General features: G+C 34.9%; 1 protein-coding gene across 1 annotated transcript; it reads left to right on the top strand.

Annotated features, from left to right (window-relative positions):
- Positions 1-369: 369 nt before the first annotated feature.
- Positions 370-2,070, top strand: LOC142174491 (uncharacterized). Its single transcript, XM_075240294.1, has 3 exons — positions 370-1,145; positions 1,464-1,661; positions 1,728-2,070. Exons 1-3 carry the CDS (start codon positions 370-372, stop codon positions 2,068-2,070), a joined length of 1,317 nt encoding a protein of 438 aa, XP_075096395.1.
- Positions 2,071-20,982: the final 18,912 nt, after the last annotated feature.

The following is a 20,982-nucleotide window of genomic DNA, read 5'->3' as shown; positions in this document are numbered from 1 at the left end:
TTCATTAAACAGATCTTTGAAGTTATTGAATTGGATAGACACAAGTTTGAAGCAGTGATATGGTTTGATATCAACCTTGGAACAAGCAAAGGAATGCTTGTATCCAAAGATTTAGATCTTCACATATGTATAGAGTTACTAAAAACTCATTCATTCTTCAAGGGCTGTCGTTGTTGATATTTCGGAAAGAGTTTTTGGATCAACAAGCAATGAACATGTCAACACAGAAACTCAACATGACAATCAAAACAAATGCCAACAGATAATGGAAATAGATATGGTTGAAGCTCAAGCAATAACTGAAGAGGTGCTTCAAACACATGTCAAAGAGAAACTCAACATGACAATCAAGACAAATGCCAACAGATAATGGAAATAGATATGGTTGAAGCTCAACCAATAACTGAAGAGGTGCTTCAAACATTTGATTCTATTCAAGTAGAAGGACAAAGCATTATAGAGATTGACAACAAACAAGCTTTGGGAATTCAAGTCTTAGAGAGTGCACCAGTAATCGAAGAAGTTGCTGAAAAAACCTCTACTCAACTAACTAGACAAAGATCAAATTTGAAACAAAAAGAATCCCCAACTACGATATTAAGAGAAAATACTTTATTGGATGAAATAAAAGTCGGATCAGTATTTGACAAGAAGAAGAGTATAATTAACTTTTTTTCGAATATAGCAATTAAAGGACATTTTGAATTCAAGGTTGTTAGATCAAGCTCAACAAGATATTCGTTGAAATGCAATGATGATAGGTGTTGTTGGTGTGTGCGTGCTTTCAGAATTAAAGATTCAACACTGTTCAAGATAGTAAAGATTGAGAAAAAGCATGACTGTTCTGTTAACACTATGAAAGCTGATCAAAGGGATGCTACTTCAAAGTTGATTAGTGGTTACATTATCGACAATCTTCGAGACCCAAGGTTTGAAGTTACACCAGCTTTTGCCATGGCAGAGATGCAAAAATTGTATGGACTAGATATTGGGTATCACAAGGCGTGGCGTGCTATTCAACTTGCTTCTGCTTTAATAAGAGGAACTCTCAAAGAGAATTATGAATTATTGTCTTCATACTTGTATCTGATGAGAAGTAAAAACCCTGTAACTTACACTAACATAAAGATAGACGACAACAACAGGTAAATCAAAAAAAAAAAGTTTATTAGTACGTTTTATAAAATTTAGGACATGCTGTCTTTAACCAGTTAACTTTTGAGTTGTAACCAGAAGTTCAGGACTGGTTGTCCTTAACTTTTGAACTTGTAATTCAAAGTTAAGGACTGCATGTCCTTAAGTTTTGAAATTTGAACTCAAAGTTAAGGACCGCATGTCCTTAACTTTATAACTTGAAACTCTAAGTTAAGGACTGTCTGTCCTTAACTTTTAACTTTGTAATTTGAAGTTCAGGACTACCTATCCTTAACTTCTGTTAACCTTGTTTTATATTGTATTTTCAGGTTTCTTTATATGTTTTATGCATATGGAACATCAATAGCTGGTTGGAATCATTATAGACCAGTGATTGTTGTTGATGCAACTTTTTTAAAGTCAAAATTTTGTGGTGTGTTAATGATTTCAGTTTCAAAGGATGCAAATAACCAAATTTTTCCACTAGCCTTTGGAATAGCAAAATCTGAAAATAACAATTCCTATGAGTAATACTTTAGTCAGCTTCGCAATGCAATTGGGAGCCATGAGAATTTAATTTTTTTATCAGACAGGTATCAAGCTATTGCATATGGCATAGCAAAGGTATATCCTAAAAGCCATCATGGGATTTGCATCTATCAATTGGAGCAGAACCTAAAGCGAAGAAAGGTGAAAAATGAGGTCATAAAACTTTTCCAAAGTGCTGCAAGAGTATACAGGCGCAAAGAATTTGATCTATACATGTCAGATATAGCAAAAGTAGATAAGAAAACTTATGACTACTTGATGGAAGAACCACCGGAAAGGTGGGCACGTTCTTGTAGTCCACGACGAAGATATGACATGCTCACAACAAACATAGTTGAGTCAATGAATTCTATCCTATTAGAAGCAAGGGAGCTACCTATATTATGAATGATGGATTTCATTCAAGTGAAGCTACAACGTTGGTTTTATGAAAGAAGAAACGAAGCAGAAGAAACTTTTTATGATGTTTCTTGTTGGGTAGAGGAGGAATTGACGAAAAAATAGATTTAGCATTTACTTTGAATGTAAGTATTATGTTCTATGTTTAGCTTATGATTTTAATATAATTTAACATAATGTACTAACTTATAATTTTTCAACATTAAAGGTCTTCCCCGTTGATTCATGGCGTTCTAGAGTTGAAGAAGAAGGAATAACTTTCTTTGTGGACTTAAATAAAAGAACATGTGATTGTTTTCAGTTTCAATTTGATGAATTACCATGCATACATACAATTGCAGCTATCGAGAAGAGAAACATCAAGAAGTCCAACTTTTGTTCGCACTGGTACTTAAAGGAATCTTGGCTGAAAACATATGAATTACAAATACATCCTGTAGGACATACTGATTCGTGGATTGTACCAGAGAGTGTTAAGTCACAAATTGTTAAACCTCCAGATTTTAAAGTGCCACCAGGTAGAAGGCAAAAGAAAAGGCACATTCCAGCTACGGAGTCATCAAAAATAAATTTCAAATGTGGTCGTTGCAGAATAATTGGTCATAATAGAACAGCTTATATATATTCTCCGACAGTCCATCCATTTTCAAGAAAGCATAGAGAATAGTAGATATATCCACTTATGTTTATCGACACTTTAAGTTTTTGCTATAAATTGGATTCATTTAGATTATTCTTATTTGAGCAGATGTCTGAATTTACCAAAATTCTTTCTGCTTACCTTCTTTTTGTTTCTTTTGAGTTCAAAGATTAAAAGTTAAGGACAGACAGTCCTTAACTTTGATTTTCAAGTTCAAAAGTTAAGGACAAGCAGTCCTTAACTTTGAGTTACAGGTTCAAAAGTTAAGGACACGCAGTCCTTAACTTTGAGTTACAGGTTCAAAAGTTAAGGACAGGCAGTCCTTAACTTTGAGTTACAGGTTCAAAAGTTAAGGACAGACAGTCCTTAACTTTGAGTTACAGGTTCAAAGTTAAGGACACACAGTCCTTAACTTATAGTTCAAAGTTCAAAACTTAAAGATTGTCTGTCCTTAACTTTGAGTTTCAAGTTCAAAAGTTAAGGACAAGCAGTCCTTAACTTTGAGTTACGAGTTCAAAAGTTAAGGACATACAGTCCTTAACTTATATTTCAAAGTTCAAAAGTTAAGGACTGTCTGTCCTTAAGTTTGACTTGCTGGTTAAAAAGTTATGGACAGACAGTCCTTGAGTTTGAATTTCACGTTCAAAAGTTAAGCATAGGTAGTCCTTAACTTTGAGTTCAAAGGTTATTGACTGTTTATCCTTAACTTTACAAAAGTTAAGGACGGGAGTCATTAAGTTTGACATGCAGGTTCAAAAGTTAAGGACAAGTAGTCCTTAAGTTTGAATTACATGTTCAAAAGTTCAGGACAAACAGTCTTTAACTTTGTGTTCAAAGTTCAAAAGTTAAGGACACTTGGTCCTTAACTTTCAATTTGAAGTTCAATTACACTTATTCATGAACTAATACTAACAAACTCCATGGACAAATCAACACTTGAGAGAAACAAAGAAATTAATAACATGATGCCTTGATATTACTTCTGAAATTGTAATTTTGCATAGCTGTGACAAAATTTTTTGCTATGCAAACAAAATATAAGTGCATTTTGAGGAATTTACAGAATATTTCAGAAGTTTTCTGAACTTGCAGAATTCATATGGATTCTTTACAACAATTTTATATAAAAGATCAACCACAACTAACTTTCTTTACAACTAAACTACAACTCCTTTGGACAACAAGTTTCATTTTCACTCTCATAGTCATCGCCAACATTTTCTGGTGGTGTATCATAACCAGAATTTCTTTTCCACTCACCATGTGGCCAAAGATTTGCGGCAAGTTCTTTTCTAAAATTTTGTTATGTCTTCAGGTTGGAATTTCTCCACATCCTTTCCAATCATCAACAACTCCACATACTTGATCAGGAATGCACAACAATCAGTCCTAAGAAAAATGTAAGATATGCAGTGAATTAAACAATAAATATAAAGTACATATAAATAATATAACAAATAACAACATGTACGATCCAGTTTGGTGTGGTAATCTTTGCCACTGAATATCAAATTTGTTGAAGGCATTTCCAAAAGACTTGTGATGTTTGTCAAACTGTGAGAACTTTAGCAAGTGGGGGATCATGCGTGTATACATTTCCATGTGATTCATTCCTGTCTCATATGGCTCACTATATAAGGAATCGTATACATCAATCTTTTTCTGATTCAAGTCCAATACCCCAAAAGAAAGTGTGTCACAACATTATCATCTTCTGAAGGAAGCCGACACAGAAAAAAGATTTTGTCAACCTCTGTCCAAGCAATTCCACATCTACGACTGTCCCCCCATACATATGGTGTCAGAAACAACTGATTATCACCAGCACACCAAAAGTCATCAGTAGCATCTTCACTAAAATCTTTATACACAAGCACCATATAGTTATCAAAAAGAATACCAGTAGTTGTGCAACGAAAAGGATGGTCGTGAGGGTGGTAGCATTCCTTCTTTCTCAGATAATATAGGGTAATGTCAATATGCTTCATAAAAAGGCAAAAAATAAAACAAATCCATCAGTCATAAAATAATTAAAATGATAAATTAAGAATAAAGAAAATAAATGCCTTGCAAATTATCTAACCTTATCATCAAGTACAAAGCTACTATCTAAAAGCTCAAGGAAGAACATTTTGCTACTGATTTTTTGATGATACAATTTGTATGGATTCTTTCTCATACCATTATCATCAGCATATATATTAGTTTGTCCCCTGAAAATTTTGAAAATATCAAAGTTAGAAGTTAGTCCTGAACATAGCCTTTCAAGTTGAAAAATTAAGGACAGACAGTCCTTAAATTTGAATTACAGGTTCAAAAGCTAAGGACACTTGGTCCTGAAGTTTGAGTTTCAAGTTCAAAAGTTAAGGACACATGGTCCTTAACTTAAACTTACAAGTTTAAATGTTCAGGACACTTTGTCCTTAACTTTGAGTTCAAAGTTCAAAACTTAAGGACTGTCTGTCCTTAACTTTGAGTATCAAGTTCAAAAGTTAAGGACGACAGTCCTTAAGTTTGACTTGCAGGTTCAAAAGTTAAGGACAGGCAGTCCTTAGCTTTGAACATGTTAGAAAGTTAAGGACACATGGTCCTAAACTTTGACTTACAAGTTCAAAAGTTCAGGACACTTAGTCCTGAACTTTGATTTCCAAGTTGAAAAGTTAAGGAGACAGTAGCTCCTTAACTTTGATTTTAAAATTCAAAAGTTAAGGACACTTGGTCCTAAACTTAGACTTACAATCACAGAAGTTAAGGACACTTAACTTTAGCAATTTCAATATCAATACTGAAATACATTAAGAGACATACTCTTTTTTGTGACCTCTCCTTTTCTCCTTGCCCAACCACACAATGAATTTCTTCAATAATTTTGCATCATCTATGGCATAATGAAAGATACACCTACGAGTATATGTTGATTTTATCCAACCTGAAATCTTGGGAGTATTTTGATTGTCTGCCATCGATGTTCCTGTTTTTCTTTCCTGATCAAAAGGAGATTTCAACTGCCAACTAAGCTTCTTATTCCTTTTACCTGGACAAAGCTCTTCTTTAATATTTCCTTCAACCTCCATAGGCAAACCCCCATCAATGCTCATTCGTGTACTTGGAGGAGTAGGAGTAAGAATAGAAAATGACGGACAATCATAACCAATACTATCTCTCTTTCTTTTCCTCGTATATTGGTTAGGATCTTCATCATTGTTTTCCTCTGCAGGCAACACTATATAAATATATTAGTTTGCTGCAAGTCGTCAAATGAAGAGACAAAATTTCAATTATGAATATAATATTTAGGATACAATAATTACATGTCTTGTTCACACTACCTTGTGTTTTTTCAAGAGACAATTCAGATAAAATATTGCTTGCATCATTTTCTTTATCTTCCAGCTGCACATTTTCTTTATCTTGTAATTGTTCTCCATATTCTTCAGTTCCAAGTTCACAAGATTCTGCAAAATATTTACAACAACTAACACAATTAGTACTTGTCACTAATCTTTAATTAAAACAAACAATTTATAAAATTAAAAAACACTATCTAACCGTTTGCAATAGTCAAGATCAATTACATTATTATCTTCACTAGCATTTTCTTGAGTTCCAATATTGTCGGTAAGAGAGGGAGGTGTAGGGAGATCACATGTTCCATCTATGAATTTGGAAACAATCTCACTTCTGCTTGTTCCTTCGGTATTTTCTAGGTCTTGAGATTGTACTCCACTTTTCTCTTGATACTCCACACCAACTTCTTCCCTTGCAGCTTCAAAAGATTCTGTAACGCGACGCAATTAATACCCATTCTAATAATTCACTAAAACTAACATTCAATATATCATGAAAATTTTATCTAACCTTGATTGTCACAAGTTTGAACTCCAAATTTTTCTTTATATGACAGAGGTGTAGACAGATCATATGTTCCTTCTAAGCATTTGCATACAATCTCACTGACACTTGTTCCCAATGGACTTTCTAAATCCTCCTGATATTGCAATCCACATTTACAATTTTTTTCTATTACTCCTGTCTCTTTTAGATTTTCCTGGCCTTGACATTCTCCTACACCTTGAACTTCCACTCCATTAATAGATTCTACAAATATTTGTAATCACAAAAAAGTTTATATGTATTACGCTATTGAATATAAATTTCAATGAAAAAAAATTCAAAATCTATATCTAACCTTTCCCAATATCAGTGACGTTCTCAGTTTCATCATCTAGATGTGCATCTCTAAAATCGCGTTCATATAGAACTTCTGCATGCACATCCATTTCATCACGTTCACCACCACCTTGTATCTTTGTTAATTGAAATAGTAGGCTCTGTACCACGACAGTGATCATCAACTCCATCTTTAGTAATTGGAACACTAGATTCTCTCTCTATGTTCCTTTCATCAGGTTTCCCATAAATCTTCAACAAAGTATCAAGCTTTCATCCTAGAGTTTTCTTTAAATCCTGAGAAAGAAACTAAGTTAGAAAGTTAAGGACATGTTAAAAAGTTAAGGGCATGCAGTCCTTAAGTTTGAATTATAGGTTCAAAAGGTAAGGACATGCAGTCCTTAAGTTTGAATTCCAAGTTAAAAAGTTAAGGACAGACATTCCTTAAGTTTCAATTACAGGTTCAAAAGTTAAGGACAGACAGTCCTTAACTTTGAATTCCAAGTTCAAAAGTTAAGGATAAGAAGTCCTTAACTTATAGTTTTAAGTTCAAAAATTAAGGACACTTGGTCCTAAACTTCAAGTATTAAGTTCAAAAGTTAAGGACAAGCAGTCCTTAACTTATAGTTTTAAGTTAAAAAGTTAAGGACAGACAGTCCTTAACTTATAGTTTTAAGTTCAAAAGTTAAGGACACAAAGTCCTGAACTTGGACTAACTGAAATTGATGATATTACCATGATTTCATTCTCAATCTTTTTTTCTGCTACAACTATTTTCTGATTTATTCTAGAAACTTCAGCTTGCAGATCCTTCTTAAAACTCTCTGATAATCTCTGAATCAAAAAACATAAAAACAAAAAAGTCTCGTAAGCAAAAAATAATCAAATAAAAAACTAATGCTATTCAAAGGTAGAAAACCTACTTTAACAATTTCCTTAAGCATGACTTCATCAAATTGTGTGGAAGAAGGCATCGAGCTTTGATCTTGAGAAATTGGCTCGTCCACACTAAGAGGCTCTGTATCTTCTTCAACAGGAATAAATGGTGACACCTCGATCAACTTATACAACTATTATATAACAAAAAATAAACATAAGTTTTCAGAACTAAAACAAATAAATAAAAAAATAGCTAGTAATTAGATTGACTTACATTTTCATTATGGAAGTATTTTTTACACAGAGAATCAAACTGTGGAGATTTTATTTCCGAATAACATAACATCCGAGGATAACCAGATTCTTGGAAGTTCAGAAATTGTTTTTCTTGGAAAATAGGAATTACTTCCATAATCCAAACACAAAAGGCAAAAGGAAAGCCAAGTATAGTGTAGCTATCCTTGTCTTTATCTTTGTCTTTCTCTTTCTCAGTCTCATTCTCATTCGGCTTCAAACAACTCTTCAATGATTTTAATAATGTTTCATAAGAAAGAGAACCCCAGTTGAAAGGAGAGCAGAGTTCATCATCGTCTACAATTTTCATTATCTGCTCGGACACATTCCTATTCTTCCACTTGCCCATCAAAACAGATTCAACAAAATAAATTGTTGCCAACGTCACAACATCATCATCGCTGCCTACAAATGCTGCAGCTGTACCATGTGGGTGACTAGTAATAAAATTAAACAAATCACCCAACTCCACTCTATCCTTTCCGGGGAAATAGACTTTCGAAAGCCTATTCTCTTTTTCATGTAAACCTTTGATGTCCGGTGAGGAATAACACTTCAAACCAGTAATTATATGAAATGCGTCATGTGTAAACTTAATTTCATGGTCAAAAACCTTGAATGTCATCGAATCAGGGTCATTATTTACAATTTCTGAAAGCAATATACAGTGAATAAGTTTACCACAGAACTTCACACTTTATAATTGGAAGAAGTTGCCAAAAATACCATCCCTCAACTTCTTCCACTGCCTATTTGACAAAAAACTTTTGATTGTTTCCTTATACTGTAAATTTCCTTTCCAATACACCATAAAATTACGCCAAACATCAAACTTGAACACACGATCTCCTTCTATTATCATATTACAAAGAAGGAAAAAGAAGATAAATATTAGGACTTACAGTTAGTTGGAGGGAATTGGTCCTTAACTTCAAGTTTCAAGTAAAAAAGTTAAGGACAAGCAGTCCTTAACTTAAAGTTTAAAGTTAAAAAGTTAAGGACAATAGGTCCTGAACTTCAAATTTGTAGTTCAAAAGTTAAGGACACTTGGTCCTTAACTTCAAGTTTCAAGTTAAAAAGTTAAGGACAGACAATCCTTAACATTGAATTCCAAGTTCAAAAGTTAAGGACACTTAGTCCTTAACTTAGAGTTACAAGTTAAAGAGGTGAATATGCAGTCCTTAACTTATAGTTTCAAGTTCAAAAGTTAAGGACACTTGGTCCTTAACTTCAAGTTTCAAGTTTAAAAGTTAAGGATATGCAGTCCTTAACTTTGAATTCCAAGTTCAAAAGTAAAGGACAATTAGTCCTTAACTTTGATTTACAAGTTAAAGAGGTAAGAATAGGCAGTCCTTAACTTATAGTTTCAAGTTCAAAAGTTAAGGACACTTGGTCCTTAACTTCAAGTTTCAAGTTAAAAAGTTAAGGACAAGCAGTCCTTAACTTATAGTTTCAAGTTGAAAAGTTAATGACACTTGGTCCTGAACTTCAACTTTCAAGTTCCAAAGTTAAGGACACTTGGTCCTTAACTTCAAGTTTCAAGTTCAAAAGTTAAGGACACTCAGTCCTTAACTTTGAGTTCCAACTTCAAAAGTTAATGTCGTTTGGTCCTTATCTTTCATGAACACAGTTAACTAAAAATTCATAAACACAATAAGCTTATGAATTTATACGACTATTTTTATGAAATGTCCTTAAATAATCAAATATATTGAATCAACCACAAACACATTTCACATTTCAACACCAAAAATTTCTGAATAACATATCATAAAAATACGCTACTTTTCCGACACTGAATCAACTTATAATGATCATTTTTGAAATTTCACACATACTTGACACGACATTGATCGCGATTACACATATAGAAAAACAAAAATGCATAAAACAAAAAAAAATTACTAGTTCGATCGTTCGATTCAGAGAAGATGACAGAGAAGATGAAGAAGAAGAAAGATTAACTGCAGCTCGTTTGCATGCGAGGATGATACAGATGCTGAGAACACACGAAGCTTGCCCTGAAAGATTCGCTCTCAAATTTTCCCTCTTCTGAATGAAAAAAACAAGGGTTTCGGAATATATGCATTGAGAAAGGGTAAAGTTGTCTTTTTCCTATTAGTAGTGGCTATTTTTGTTGAGCATTATAATTAGTGGATAAAAATTAAAAACACCCTTAATTAGTGGCTACTACACGCTATTTTTACTAAGAATGTCTGTGCACTAAAAATGCAACCAACTAACGTGGACCAGTCAGAAAAAGCCTTTCACACACAATTACCGAAATAACCCCACTATTTAAGAAGGCATGTCAACAAAGTCCAGTTAGCTTCACCTATTTCTACCGCACTTCCTATATAGGAGATGTCTTCAACTCTTTAACTTTTTTTTTTTTTTTTTTTTTACGAAATACATAAATGATCCTTTTAAGTTGTTACTAAAAATTAGTTAGGCATCTTAAATGAGCCTATTTTCAGCCAGACACCTCATTTATTCACAAAAGTATGTCTTCTATACATCGGATCCAATAAACCTCATGCGTGAGTTACGATCGCGAATGATGTATCAAACAGACCAATCATTAAATGACACATAAGTTTTTAAAACAAATACTCTTATTAAAAAAATAGAAATTAAATCTTCTTCTTTCCAATAGCCGCGGGCTTCACCCCAAAACAACCATGAAACCACCTTGATAGGAATGACAATGGGGCAGTACTGGTGCGGGTGCGGGACGGTGTGGGTTTAAGCATATGCGGTTGCGGGGCGGGGCGAGTTGAAATAATTTTTTAAAAATATTTTGTGGGTGCGGGTTTAAAATTTTTATCAAAGAAGGAAACTCATTTTTGAGCCTTTCAGGAGAGGAAACCGACGCAATATAACAAACAGTTTCATAATATTTGAAAGAAATGTTTGCACGTCAGATTTTCATCTTTGTATGGAAATTCTAAAATTGTAATATCTAACATATAGTTCTCAATTAATTCTAAATCTGTTTTACTTATCAAACTGAAATATCCATTAATTGATCTTGACATACGTTCTTTTCCAATTTCTAATATAAGTCTGAATACACGGAAAATAACATAAAGATTTATAATATAAAATATAAAAAGTTAAGATGCATAAAATATTTATTAAGTAAAACGTGGGTACTGTCAAGCTAAAGCAATAAAAATTGAACCAGTATTCCGCAATGGATTGTTTTAATTGTTCTTAATCTTTTTTTTTTCCAAATGTATTCAGTTAAAAAATGAGTGGGGTGGGGCGGGTGCAAATACTATGCGGGCCGGTTGAAATTTTGTGGGTTAAGTCGAAACCCGCCCCGCCCCAATGCCATCCCTACACCTTGAGTCACACTCTCCAGCCATCGTAAAACACTGCTACATCAACGTTTCTCCACCAAACACTGAATCCAAACACTAATGAAATTCATTCGTTTCAGTCAAGAAACTTAAGCGCCGCACAAGCTCCAATATATCTCCTTCTTAATCACCAACCAATATCTCCTTTTATCATCTCAAATTCTTTCGTTGCGCTTAATAATGGCGGAAGAAATAGCCATCCATGTGCGAGCGGAAATAGATATTTCCTTCATCTTCAATCTTTTTTGGGTTTTTACATAGAGGATTTTCTATGATTTTTCAGTTTGAAAATCAAGCGAATGAGAGTATTGTGAAATTCTTAAGCACACTCTCCTCTCTGTTATTCACTAGTAGCAGAAATTACATATCCTTTCACTTTTGCTTCGATTAAAGGGAGAAAGGAAGTGGGTGAAAAGAATTGGGAAATTTTCCCCTGTTGATATCTAGCGGTTGAGTCGAAGGTCCTACTTGAATTATAATTTTCTTAATTGGTAGTATAAGAAATGGTAGCTTAAGGTGAGTTTTTTTTGTGCATTTTTCGTTGGTGTATAATAATGGTGGTTTAAGTTGGAGATGAGTGGAAAAGATTTGAAGAAGAAGGTGATTTCGGGTGGGTCCATATTGTTTTTAGGGGGAATAAAAAGATAAACCTAATTTTAGGTAGGCAATTCGTGTCCTGGAGAGTGCATTTCACACGGTGGGGCTAACAGGATCAGGTGTTTAGTTGATCTTGTTTCGTGAATGCATGAAGTGTTTAGCTGAAAATGGACTCAGTTAATGTGTCTAACTAATCGTCGAAAATAACTTAAAGTGATTGTTTATATATTTCTCCTTTTTTTTTTCTCATTTAGGTTGGTGGGTGGGTTTAGCTTGGAATAGGGTACTAAAATTGGGGATGAGTTATTTAATTCTCAGCTTGACATGTCCATCCGTCTAAATTATGGGCATATTTGTATTATAGTATAATGATAAAGTCTTAATTGAACGGATAATAAAATGGAGAATATATTTAAATGATTTTTAATAATACAAAAATATATTTGACCATTTTCCCGTTGTAATAATTAGGATGATGGCAATTTAGCTAAAAGAAAAAGCAGGTTCCACTGCTGAAGTAGAAAATTGCAGCTTTAGGAGTACCAAAGTCAATGCATTCATATTTGTTTTTCAATCTTTTATGTAAAATAAAGTACTACGGAGTATATATTAAGCAACAGGAAAAAAGATACTATAAATTATTATTTTGTAATGTAAAATATTAGGAAGTATTGCAATTAAGGAAATAATATTTATTTTGAGTTTTTAATGAGTGATTATGTACATACTTATATAGAAGGACGAAACTACTTATTTTTCGCATTCTGGATGGTATATGTGATATTTAATGGGTAATGTCTTTTGATATTATTCAATTGACTTAAGTTATATGTCCTAACGGTATAACGAATTTTTACCCTATGGATCTAATTAAACCTTGTATAACAAGTTACTCACCGTTCATTAAAGATTATCGTCAATGTTATTAGATAAGCTACTTGTTGTGTTTAAGTGAGCGTTTGGACATAAGCATTATAAAAATTCGGAAAAAAGAGGAAAAATCAATTAAGTAAAAATGGTAGCTGAAAATTAGAGTTATGTTTGGTCATGAATACAATTTTGGGTTGTTTTTGAATTTTTGTAAGTGATCTGAAGTGAAAATTTTGAAAAATAACTTTTTTGAGGTTTTCAAATTTTTGAAAAATTTCAAAATTCATCTTTAAGTGAAAATTGAAATTTTCATGGGCAAACACTAATTTCGAAAAATAAAATATTTTCGAAAAAAAGTGAATTTTTTTTTATGGGAACGGGCCCTAAGTCTAGACATTGCACTATAGTAAAATCCACTTCCAAGCTCAACTCTTAAGTCCCTTGAAAACTCTGTTTATGGGCCTCGCAAGTCACATGGCTTTTCTGAGAACAAAGCATTTTCTAGTTCTAGGTAGAAGTGGCATGAGGTGGCCAGTTTTGACCCTGCTATTTAATGTGTAGTCAGTTTTTTAAATTTGGCGCACAAATAGTCATTACGTTGTCAAAATGAACTTCAAAAGACATTTTTTCGCTTCTAAAGCCTACAAAAAAAAGGCTAGTGCTTGTTGTTTCTTTTATGTAATAGCTGAGTGCATAAGTACTAAAATCAGTGTTAATCTTCACTTGAAGCCTCAAGCTTGACAGGTTCTTCAATAGAGGAAGTTTCTAGAGAGGAGAAGAAGAGAGCATTTCAGAGGCAAAATGAAAGCTATTGTTTCATTAGGTACTGTGCAAGGTCGTTATATACAAGACTTCCACTAACCGACTAACTAATTAACTTAACCAATAAAACACTGCCACATCATCATTACTAAACTAACAATTACAACTAACAGCTAGCTAGCTAAAGATTAACTAACAAACTAACAATTACAAGTCATAAAACTTCCCCTCAAGCTGGAGGGTGCAAGATGTTTAGCGGACCATGCTTGCCTAAAAGAAACAAATGTTGAGCTTGGCACAACCCTTTTATGGGCAGATCAGCTAACTTGTCTCGAGTGTTCAAATAGACTGTTTTGACGATACCATTTTTGATCTTATCTCAAATGAAATGACAATCAATCTCTATATGTTTGGTACGTTCCTGAAAGATGGGATTGGCTGCTATTTGCGTAGCAGATTTGATGTCACTGAAGACTGTAACAGGAACTTGAATGGCAACTCCCAGCTCCTTAAACAAGCCTAACAATCAAGTCATCTCTGCTACAGTTGAAGCCATGCCTTGATACTCCGTCTCAGCAGAACTTCTGGACACTATCTGTTGTTTCTTGGATATCCAAGAGATCAAAGAATCTCCAAATTTAATCACATAACCTGTAACTGACCTGCGTGTATTGGGGCAGGCATCCCAATCTGAATCACACAAACAACTTAACTCAGTCACAACCCCAGTCTTCAGCCACATATCTTGACCTGGAGTACTCTTTAATTATCTAACCACTCTAAGTGCAGTTTCCCAGTATGATCTTTTAGGCTGATGCATGAATTGACTCATGGTTTGAATCACATAACTGATGCATTGACTTGTGATTGTAACATACATAAGTTTCTCAATTAGCTTTTGGTACAGAGTAGCATCCTGTAATATCACAACTCCAAGTCTCCAACAATGCCATTGACTTTGTCATACTCCACTATAGTCAACTTCAAATTGGTTTCTATAGGAGTGATGGTAGCTTTGGCTCCACTGAGGCCCATATCAGAGATTAACTCAAGCACATATTTTCTTTGGTTTAAGATAACACCAACTTTGGACCTAAGGACCTCAATTCCCAAGAAATATCTGAGTTCACCTAGGTCTTCCAGCTTGAATCTCTGATGAAGCACTTGCTTGGCTTCAGTGATCAAATCTGCACTACTACTTGTAATGTGTAGGTCATCTACATAGATCAGGATAACCACCATGCCACCCTTCTTCCTTAAGGTGAACAGAGAATAATCATGACTACTCTGAGTGAAGACTGCATTAAGCAATGTCTCTGTCAGCTTAATGTTCCATTGCCTAGAGGCTTGTTTAAGTCCATATAGAGACTTCAGTAATCTGCAAACCTTCTGCTCCCCCTGCCTTCTAAAACCTTTAGGCAGTTCCATGTATACTTCTTCACAAAGATCACCTTGAAAGAAAGCATTATATACATCTATTTGGTAAAGAGACCGACCTCTAGATACTGCTAGTGATATCACTGATCTCATTGTGACCATCTTGGCCATAGGAGAGAAGGAGTTATGATAGTCAAGACCTTCTTGCTGACTGTATCCCTTGGCAACCAATCTGGCCTTGAATCTTTCAACTTCCCATTGGCATGATACTTGAACTTGTATACTCACTTTGAGTCCACAGTATTCTTTCCTGCAGGTAGATCAACAAGTTTTCAAGTGTGATTATCCTCCAAAGCTTGAATCTTTTGCTGCATAACTTGAATCCATCTAGCATCTTTGGCTTTTTGCTTGAAGGTTTATGGTTCTACCAAGGTGGAAAATTTAGACAGATAGCTGCCATAAGTTGGAGTAACATTATCACACGAAAGATAATTTGTCAATGGATACTTGCTGAAAGCTTTGTTTGGTGCCACATAGTCTTTCATCCAAATAGACTCTTTAGATTCCCTAGTAGACCTTCTGACATGTGCTGATGGTGTTGTTGCCTATGCTTTTTGTGTGGTATTTTCATGTGTAGGAATTTCTTGTATTAACTCTGATTATAATGTTTCCTCTTCTTGTGATATTGTAACTTGTTCATGCTCTACACCTTCAATGACTAGTTCATCAGACTCAAAATTATTAGTTGTATCAGGTGTATCAGTATTTGTGTGAGTTTTCTGTAGCTCCTGATCTTGTATCTTCAGATCAGGCATGTCAAGAATCCAAGAATGACCGGTGTTCAAATTTTCAGAAAAAGGGAATTCTGATTCCTTAAAAACTATATTCCTACTTACAAAGAGTTGCTTGCTATCTAATTCCAACAACGCCTTTCTGTCTCTCATTATAACCCATAAGAACTACATGCCTTACCCTTGCAGCAAACTTATCACCCTTAGGTACAGTAGCTGCATACACAAATATCTTATTGCTCTTAAGTGATTCAGAGATGGAGACTTAAGAGTATAGTATTTCATAGGGACTCTTTCCTTTGATGGCTACAGATGGTAGCATGTTAATCAAATATACTGCAGTGGTGACACAGATGCCTCAGTACCTAATAGCATTTCGGACTAAAACTTTAAGGCTGCTTCTACCTCTAATATATGCCTATGATTTCAATCCACAACACCATTCTGTTGTGGAGTGTAAGTGCAACTACTCTGGTGTATCACACCAAGACCTTGCAAGAGTTCATTACACAGAAAATTAAATTTTTTTATTCCATTATCAAATCTTATTATCTTCACCATAGTTCCAAACTGATTCCTTATCATCGAAAGAAAGTTTTTAATAGCTATTATGACTTCTGATTTAAGCTGTAGTAAATGAATCCATGTGTATCGACTGAAATCATCCATAACAGTCAAGAAATTATATTTCTTATCAAAAGTTGCAATCTTATAAGGGCCCCAAAGGTCCATATAAATAAGAGAGAAGGGAGAATCAACTTTGGAGTTACTAGTAGGAAACACTAGTCTAGTATGCTTAGCTAGTGGGCAGACAGGACACTTATTCAACAATTCACTATTTACAACACTTCCTAAATTCATGTTCTTCATAGCAGTAGGTGAAGGATGTCCAAGCCTCATATACCATAGCTTGTAGTCTTCTCCAGTAACTGCAGCAGCTAATCCATGTGTTTTGACCTTATTTATTTCAATTGCTTTTTGTAATATGTACAGTCCAACATTCTCTTTACCAATCTGCTTCACCTTGCCACTGTAAATGTCCTGAAACAAAACAAAGTCAGAGAAGAAATTGACTGAACATGAGTGTTCCCTAGTTAAATTGGACACTAACAACAAGTTGAATTTGAAGTTAGGTATAAACAGCACATTGCCTATGGATTCATTTCCAAACAAGCAAGCTTCACCAACACATGAAATTGTAACCTTATCTTCTGTAGGCAGATGTATTTTGTCCTTAGAAATATTCTAGCATGAACTCCACCTTTTAGTAAGTTTCCAGTTGCTATTATGTGATGTGTAGCACCAGAATCAACAATTCATTCATATGTAAAACTACTAGTCATCAAGCAAGTAGCAATACCTGCCATGTTATCTTGGCTATCATTGGTGTCTTTGTTCAACAGTCTTAGGATCTGTTTGTATTGATCCTCATTGAAGTAAGGTCCTTTTCCAGCTAGAGTAGTCTGTAAATCAACAGTTAAAGAGCTTTGGGACTGAACATCAGCATTTCCACAAATATTTTTCACGACATTAATAGATTGTTGAGTTCCAAACTGTTCTCCAAAGTTTCCATTACCACGACGAAACTGTCCACCAGTGTTGTTGTTACTAAACTTCTTTTTTCCTTTAAAATCTTCAGGATATCCTATAATTTTATAGCAATTCTCCTTTGTGTGACCTTTATGTCCACAATGTTCACATTGCATAAAAGGTTTCTTTCCCCTGTATCTTTGACCTCTGCCAATATGATGACCAAAAGGTCATCTTATGTTTTAGAACTCGATTCCGTGTTCCAAGGCCTTCAAAATCTCATTTTATTCCTCCTTAATTTGCGTGCGCATTTCGGGCATATTTTCAGAAAGCTTTTATGTGGAAAGTTGAGAAAAATAATATTTTTTGCCTTTAAAAGTTGATTTAGTTGACTTCGATCAATATTTTGAGTAAACAAATCCGGACTCGTATTTTGACAGTCTCGGTGGGTCCGTATTGAAATATGAGACCTAGGCGTATGCCCAGAATTGGATTCGTAGGTCCTTAGCCCGAGTAATGATTTTTTGTTAAAAATTATAAGTCTGAAAATCTAATGGTTTAAAGAATTTGATTAATACTTGATCTCATTGGTATTGGGCTCATATTTTAATTTCGAAGCCTGGTACAAGTTTAAAATAATATTCAAGTCATGCCATTGAAATTTGGTGAAAATTGGAGTTGATTTGACGTGATTTGGGGCATCTGGTTGATAAAATAGGAATTTCAAAGTGTTCTTAAGAATTTCATGTGATTTGGTGCTAAATTCATAATTCTAAGTGTTATTTTGGCGATTTGATCACACGAGCAAGTTCGTATGATGTTTTAAGACTTGTGTGCAGGTTTGGTTTGGAGCCCCCAGGGCTCTAGTTAGTTTCGAATATGCTACACAGTGATTTGAACTTAGGAAATTTCGCTGGTATGCTTCAGGTCTACAGACTTCGCATTTGCAAAGTCTGTCTTGCAAATGCGAGCCTCACATTTGCGAAGAAAGTTCGCATTTGTGAGCAGTAGGGCAGGGAGGGGACCTTCGCAATTGCGAAGCTTAGGATCGCAATTGCAATCAGCATTGGCCGCATTTGCGAACAATTGTTCGCATATGTGATGTTAGCAGGCCCAAGTCACTCTTCGCATTTGCGAATGCAAATACGATACCTGCAACTGGTCAAAAATGATTTTGGACGAGATTTTTCATCCATTCTTCAATTTTTCAAAACCTAAAACGCAAGAGGCGATTTTTCAAAGACTTTTTCTTCCCCTAATCAAAAGTAAGTGATTCTTAACTAGTTTCTTTCAATCTTTTACCTCTTTTTACAAGATTTCAACCTAGAATCTAAGGTTTTCATGGTGGAATTGGAGATTTTGGGTAGAAATTAGGGATTTTGAAATTTGGGGATTTAGACCCCAAATTGAGGTCGGATTCCAAAATCAATTGTATATCCGGGCTCGGAGGTGAATGGGTAATCGAGTTTTGGTCCGAATTTCGAGTTTGGACCAAGCGAGCCCGGGTGTTGACTTTTTCACAAATGGCCTAAATTGAATTCCTTGCTATTGTGGGTGGTTCCTAAGGCTTAAATTGAATCGTTTGGTTGGTAAATTGCAAGATTCTATTGGCCAGGAGGCTTGTGTAAAGGAAAAAGCTGTGGTTAAGCTTTGAGTTTGTCCGTGGGATCGAGATAAGTGTTGTGTCTAACTTTGACTCGAGGGACTAGGAACCTTTGACTTAATTGCTATGTGAAAACCCATGTGTGTGGCGTATAGGTGAGGTGACAAGTACCTATGCGCCACCAATTTATCTGTTTTGCCTGTTTTCTTCCCATTCTTAATATACTGTTTACTGACTTAATTGCTACATATTTCACTGATATTTCCATGCTTAATTGCTACTTGTCAGACATTATTTTTCATTGTTGAAGGTATTAGCTATTCCGTAATTTTATTATCTCATATTATTGGCTTTATTTGGTTTATCGGTCTTTTATGGTATATTTTGGATTGGTTTCGCTGAGTAGTATTATTTAAGTGAAGTTTCATAATTGTATAGCTTTCCATTTGCTTTGGTTTGAGATTTAAATATTGTGTAGAGTTTTGAGCTAAATTGTGAAATTTATGTTCTCATTGTGTGATTGGTACTGATATGGTGGGATCGGGTTGCACGCCGTAACATGAGTAATAAGGGTGATATATTAAGGAGGAATATGGGAGAATTGCTATTGTACGGTGAGATCGGGTTGCGCGCCACAACAGGAGGAATAAGAGTGATATATTGAGGAGGAATAAGGGTGAATTAATATTGTATGATGGGATTGAGTTGCAGGCCGCAACAGGAGGAATAAGAGTGGATTGATATGGAGTAATAAGGGTGAATATTCATATTGATATTGGTTATATGGTGGGATAGGGATGCACGTCACATCAGTTTATGTGTTTATGTATCTTTCTTCTACTGTGAAGTTATTATGTAATTTTGCATCTCACTTAAGGATTGGTTATAGCTGGGTTCTGTTGAGATAATTGAGTTCTGTATTCGTTCCTTGTAAGTTACCGTCTTATTTTGTTCCGTTCTTCATTTTGTTTTTATTATACATTGTATACATGTTGTATTGTAATTGCCCCGCCATAGCCTCGTGTCACGCCCCAAGCCTGGGGGAGAGACCGGCACCCAGTGCCTCACCTATCCCTGCATACCACTTGCAACTAAGAGACTCTAAACATGTAATGTCATACTTTGGTCATGGGCCACATTGCAAGATAATTGCGATGCAAAATATAAAACTGAATAGAGACTAACGCTGACTAAATATCAACATAAAGCTGGGCCGACAAGGCTGTCATAATTACTACAACTGGCAAGTCAAAAAATATATGTACAAGGCCTACAAGCCCAACATGATGCACTAACTAACATGATATATCTACAAGCCTCTATTGATAGATGTACTGTGATCGAAATATGGCTCCGACTTACCCTTCACCTATCCATATATATGCACAAGATGTACATCAAACTGGTAGACCCGACAACTCCAAAAGATGGGGAGCTTACCAATAAGGCTGAACTCGGGCAAACACCTATTGATGAGGTCTACCCGTCTGTATGTTCGAACTTGTACGCATGAAATGCAGCGCTCCCAAAAAAGGACGTCAGTACGAAATAATGTACCGAGTATGTAAGACAATATATCTAAAGCTGAAACTAAACTGATAACTTCAACATATGCTTAGCTGCTGATACTGACTCAATTCTCTCAATATAATAAGTAAAATAGTTGTCCGGCCCTATAAGGCTCAGTACATGTATAATTGCTCTACCGTAGTAGGCTCGCTCATAGGCGCTCGACCATACTAGGCTCTGTATCTCGGCCAACTGGGCTCGCTCATAGGCATTCGGCCACAGTAGGCTCGGTGTATAACTTACCATCTGATCAGAGGTTGCCCAATAGGGGCTTACCTATCGATTATAGCTCGATGGTAATGAAAATACTCTAATACTGTATATATAAACTGTCTGCTCTCTTGACTGGAAGAAGGAAATACTTAATTGAATATGAAGTACCGATAAGGACAATATTGTAACTAACAAAACTAGGAAAATATACATAATTTGCGAGACTATCAAAATCTAATT

This window comes from Nicotiana tabacum, chromosome 20 (assembly GCF_000715075.1).
Source record: "Nicotiana tabacum cultivar K326 chromosome 20, ASM71507v2, whole genome shotgun sequence".
NCBI lineage: Eukaryota > Viridiplantae > Streptophyta > Magnoliopsida > Solanales > Solanaceae > Nicotiana > Nicotiana tabacum.
The sequence above is the reverse complement of the archived record's forward strand: the minus strand, read 5'-3'. Positions and strand labels throughout refer to the sequence as shown.

Bases quoted from the DNA above. Each gene is read 5' to 3' on its own strand.
- LOC142174491 (XM_075240294.1), top strand. From the start codon at position 370: ATGGAAATAGATATGGTTGAAGCTCAACCAATAACTGAAGAGGTGCTT. The intron at 1,146-1,463 runs GTAAATCAAAAA...TTGTATTTTCAG, and splicing joins AAGATAGACGACAACAACAG to GTTTCTTTATATGTTTTATG. The intron at 1,662-1,727 runs GTAATACTTTAG...TTTATCAGACAG, and splicing joins GAAAATAACAATTCCTATGA to GTATCAAGCTATTGCATATG.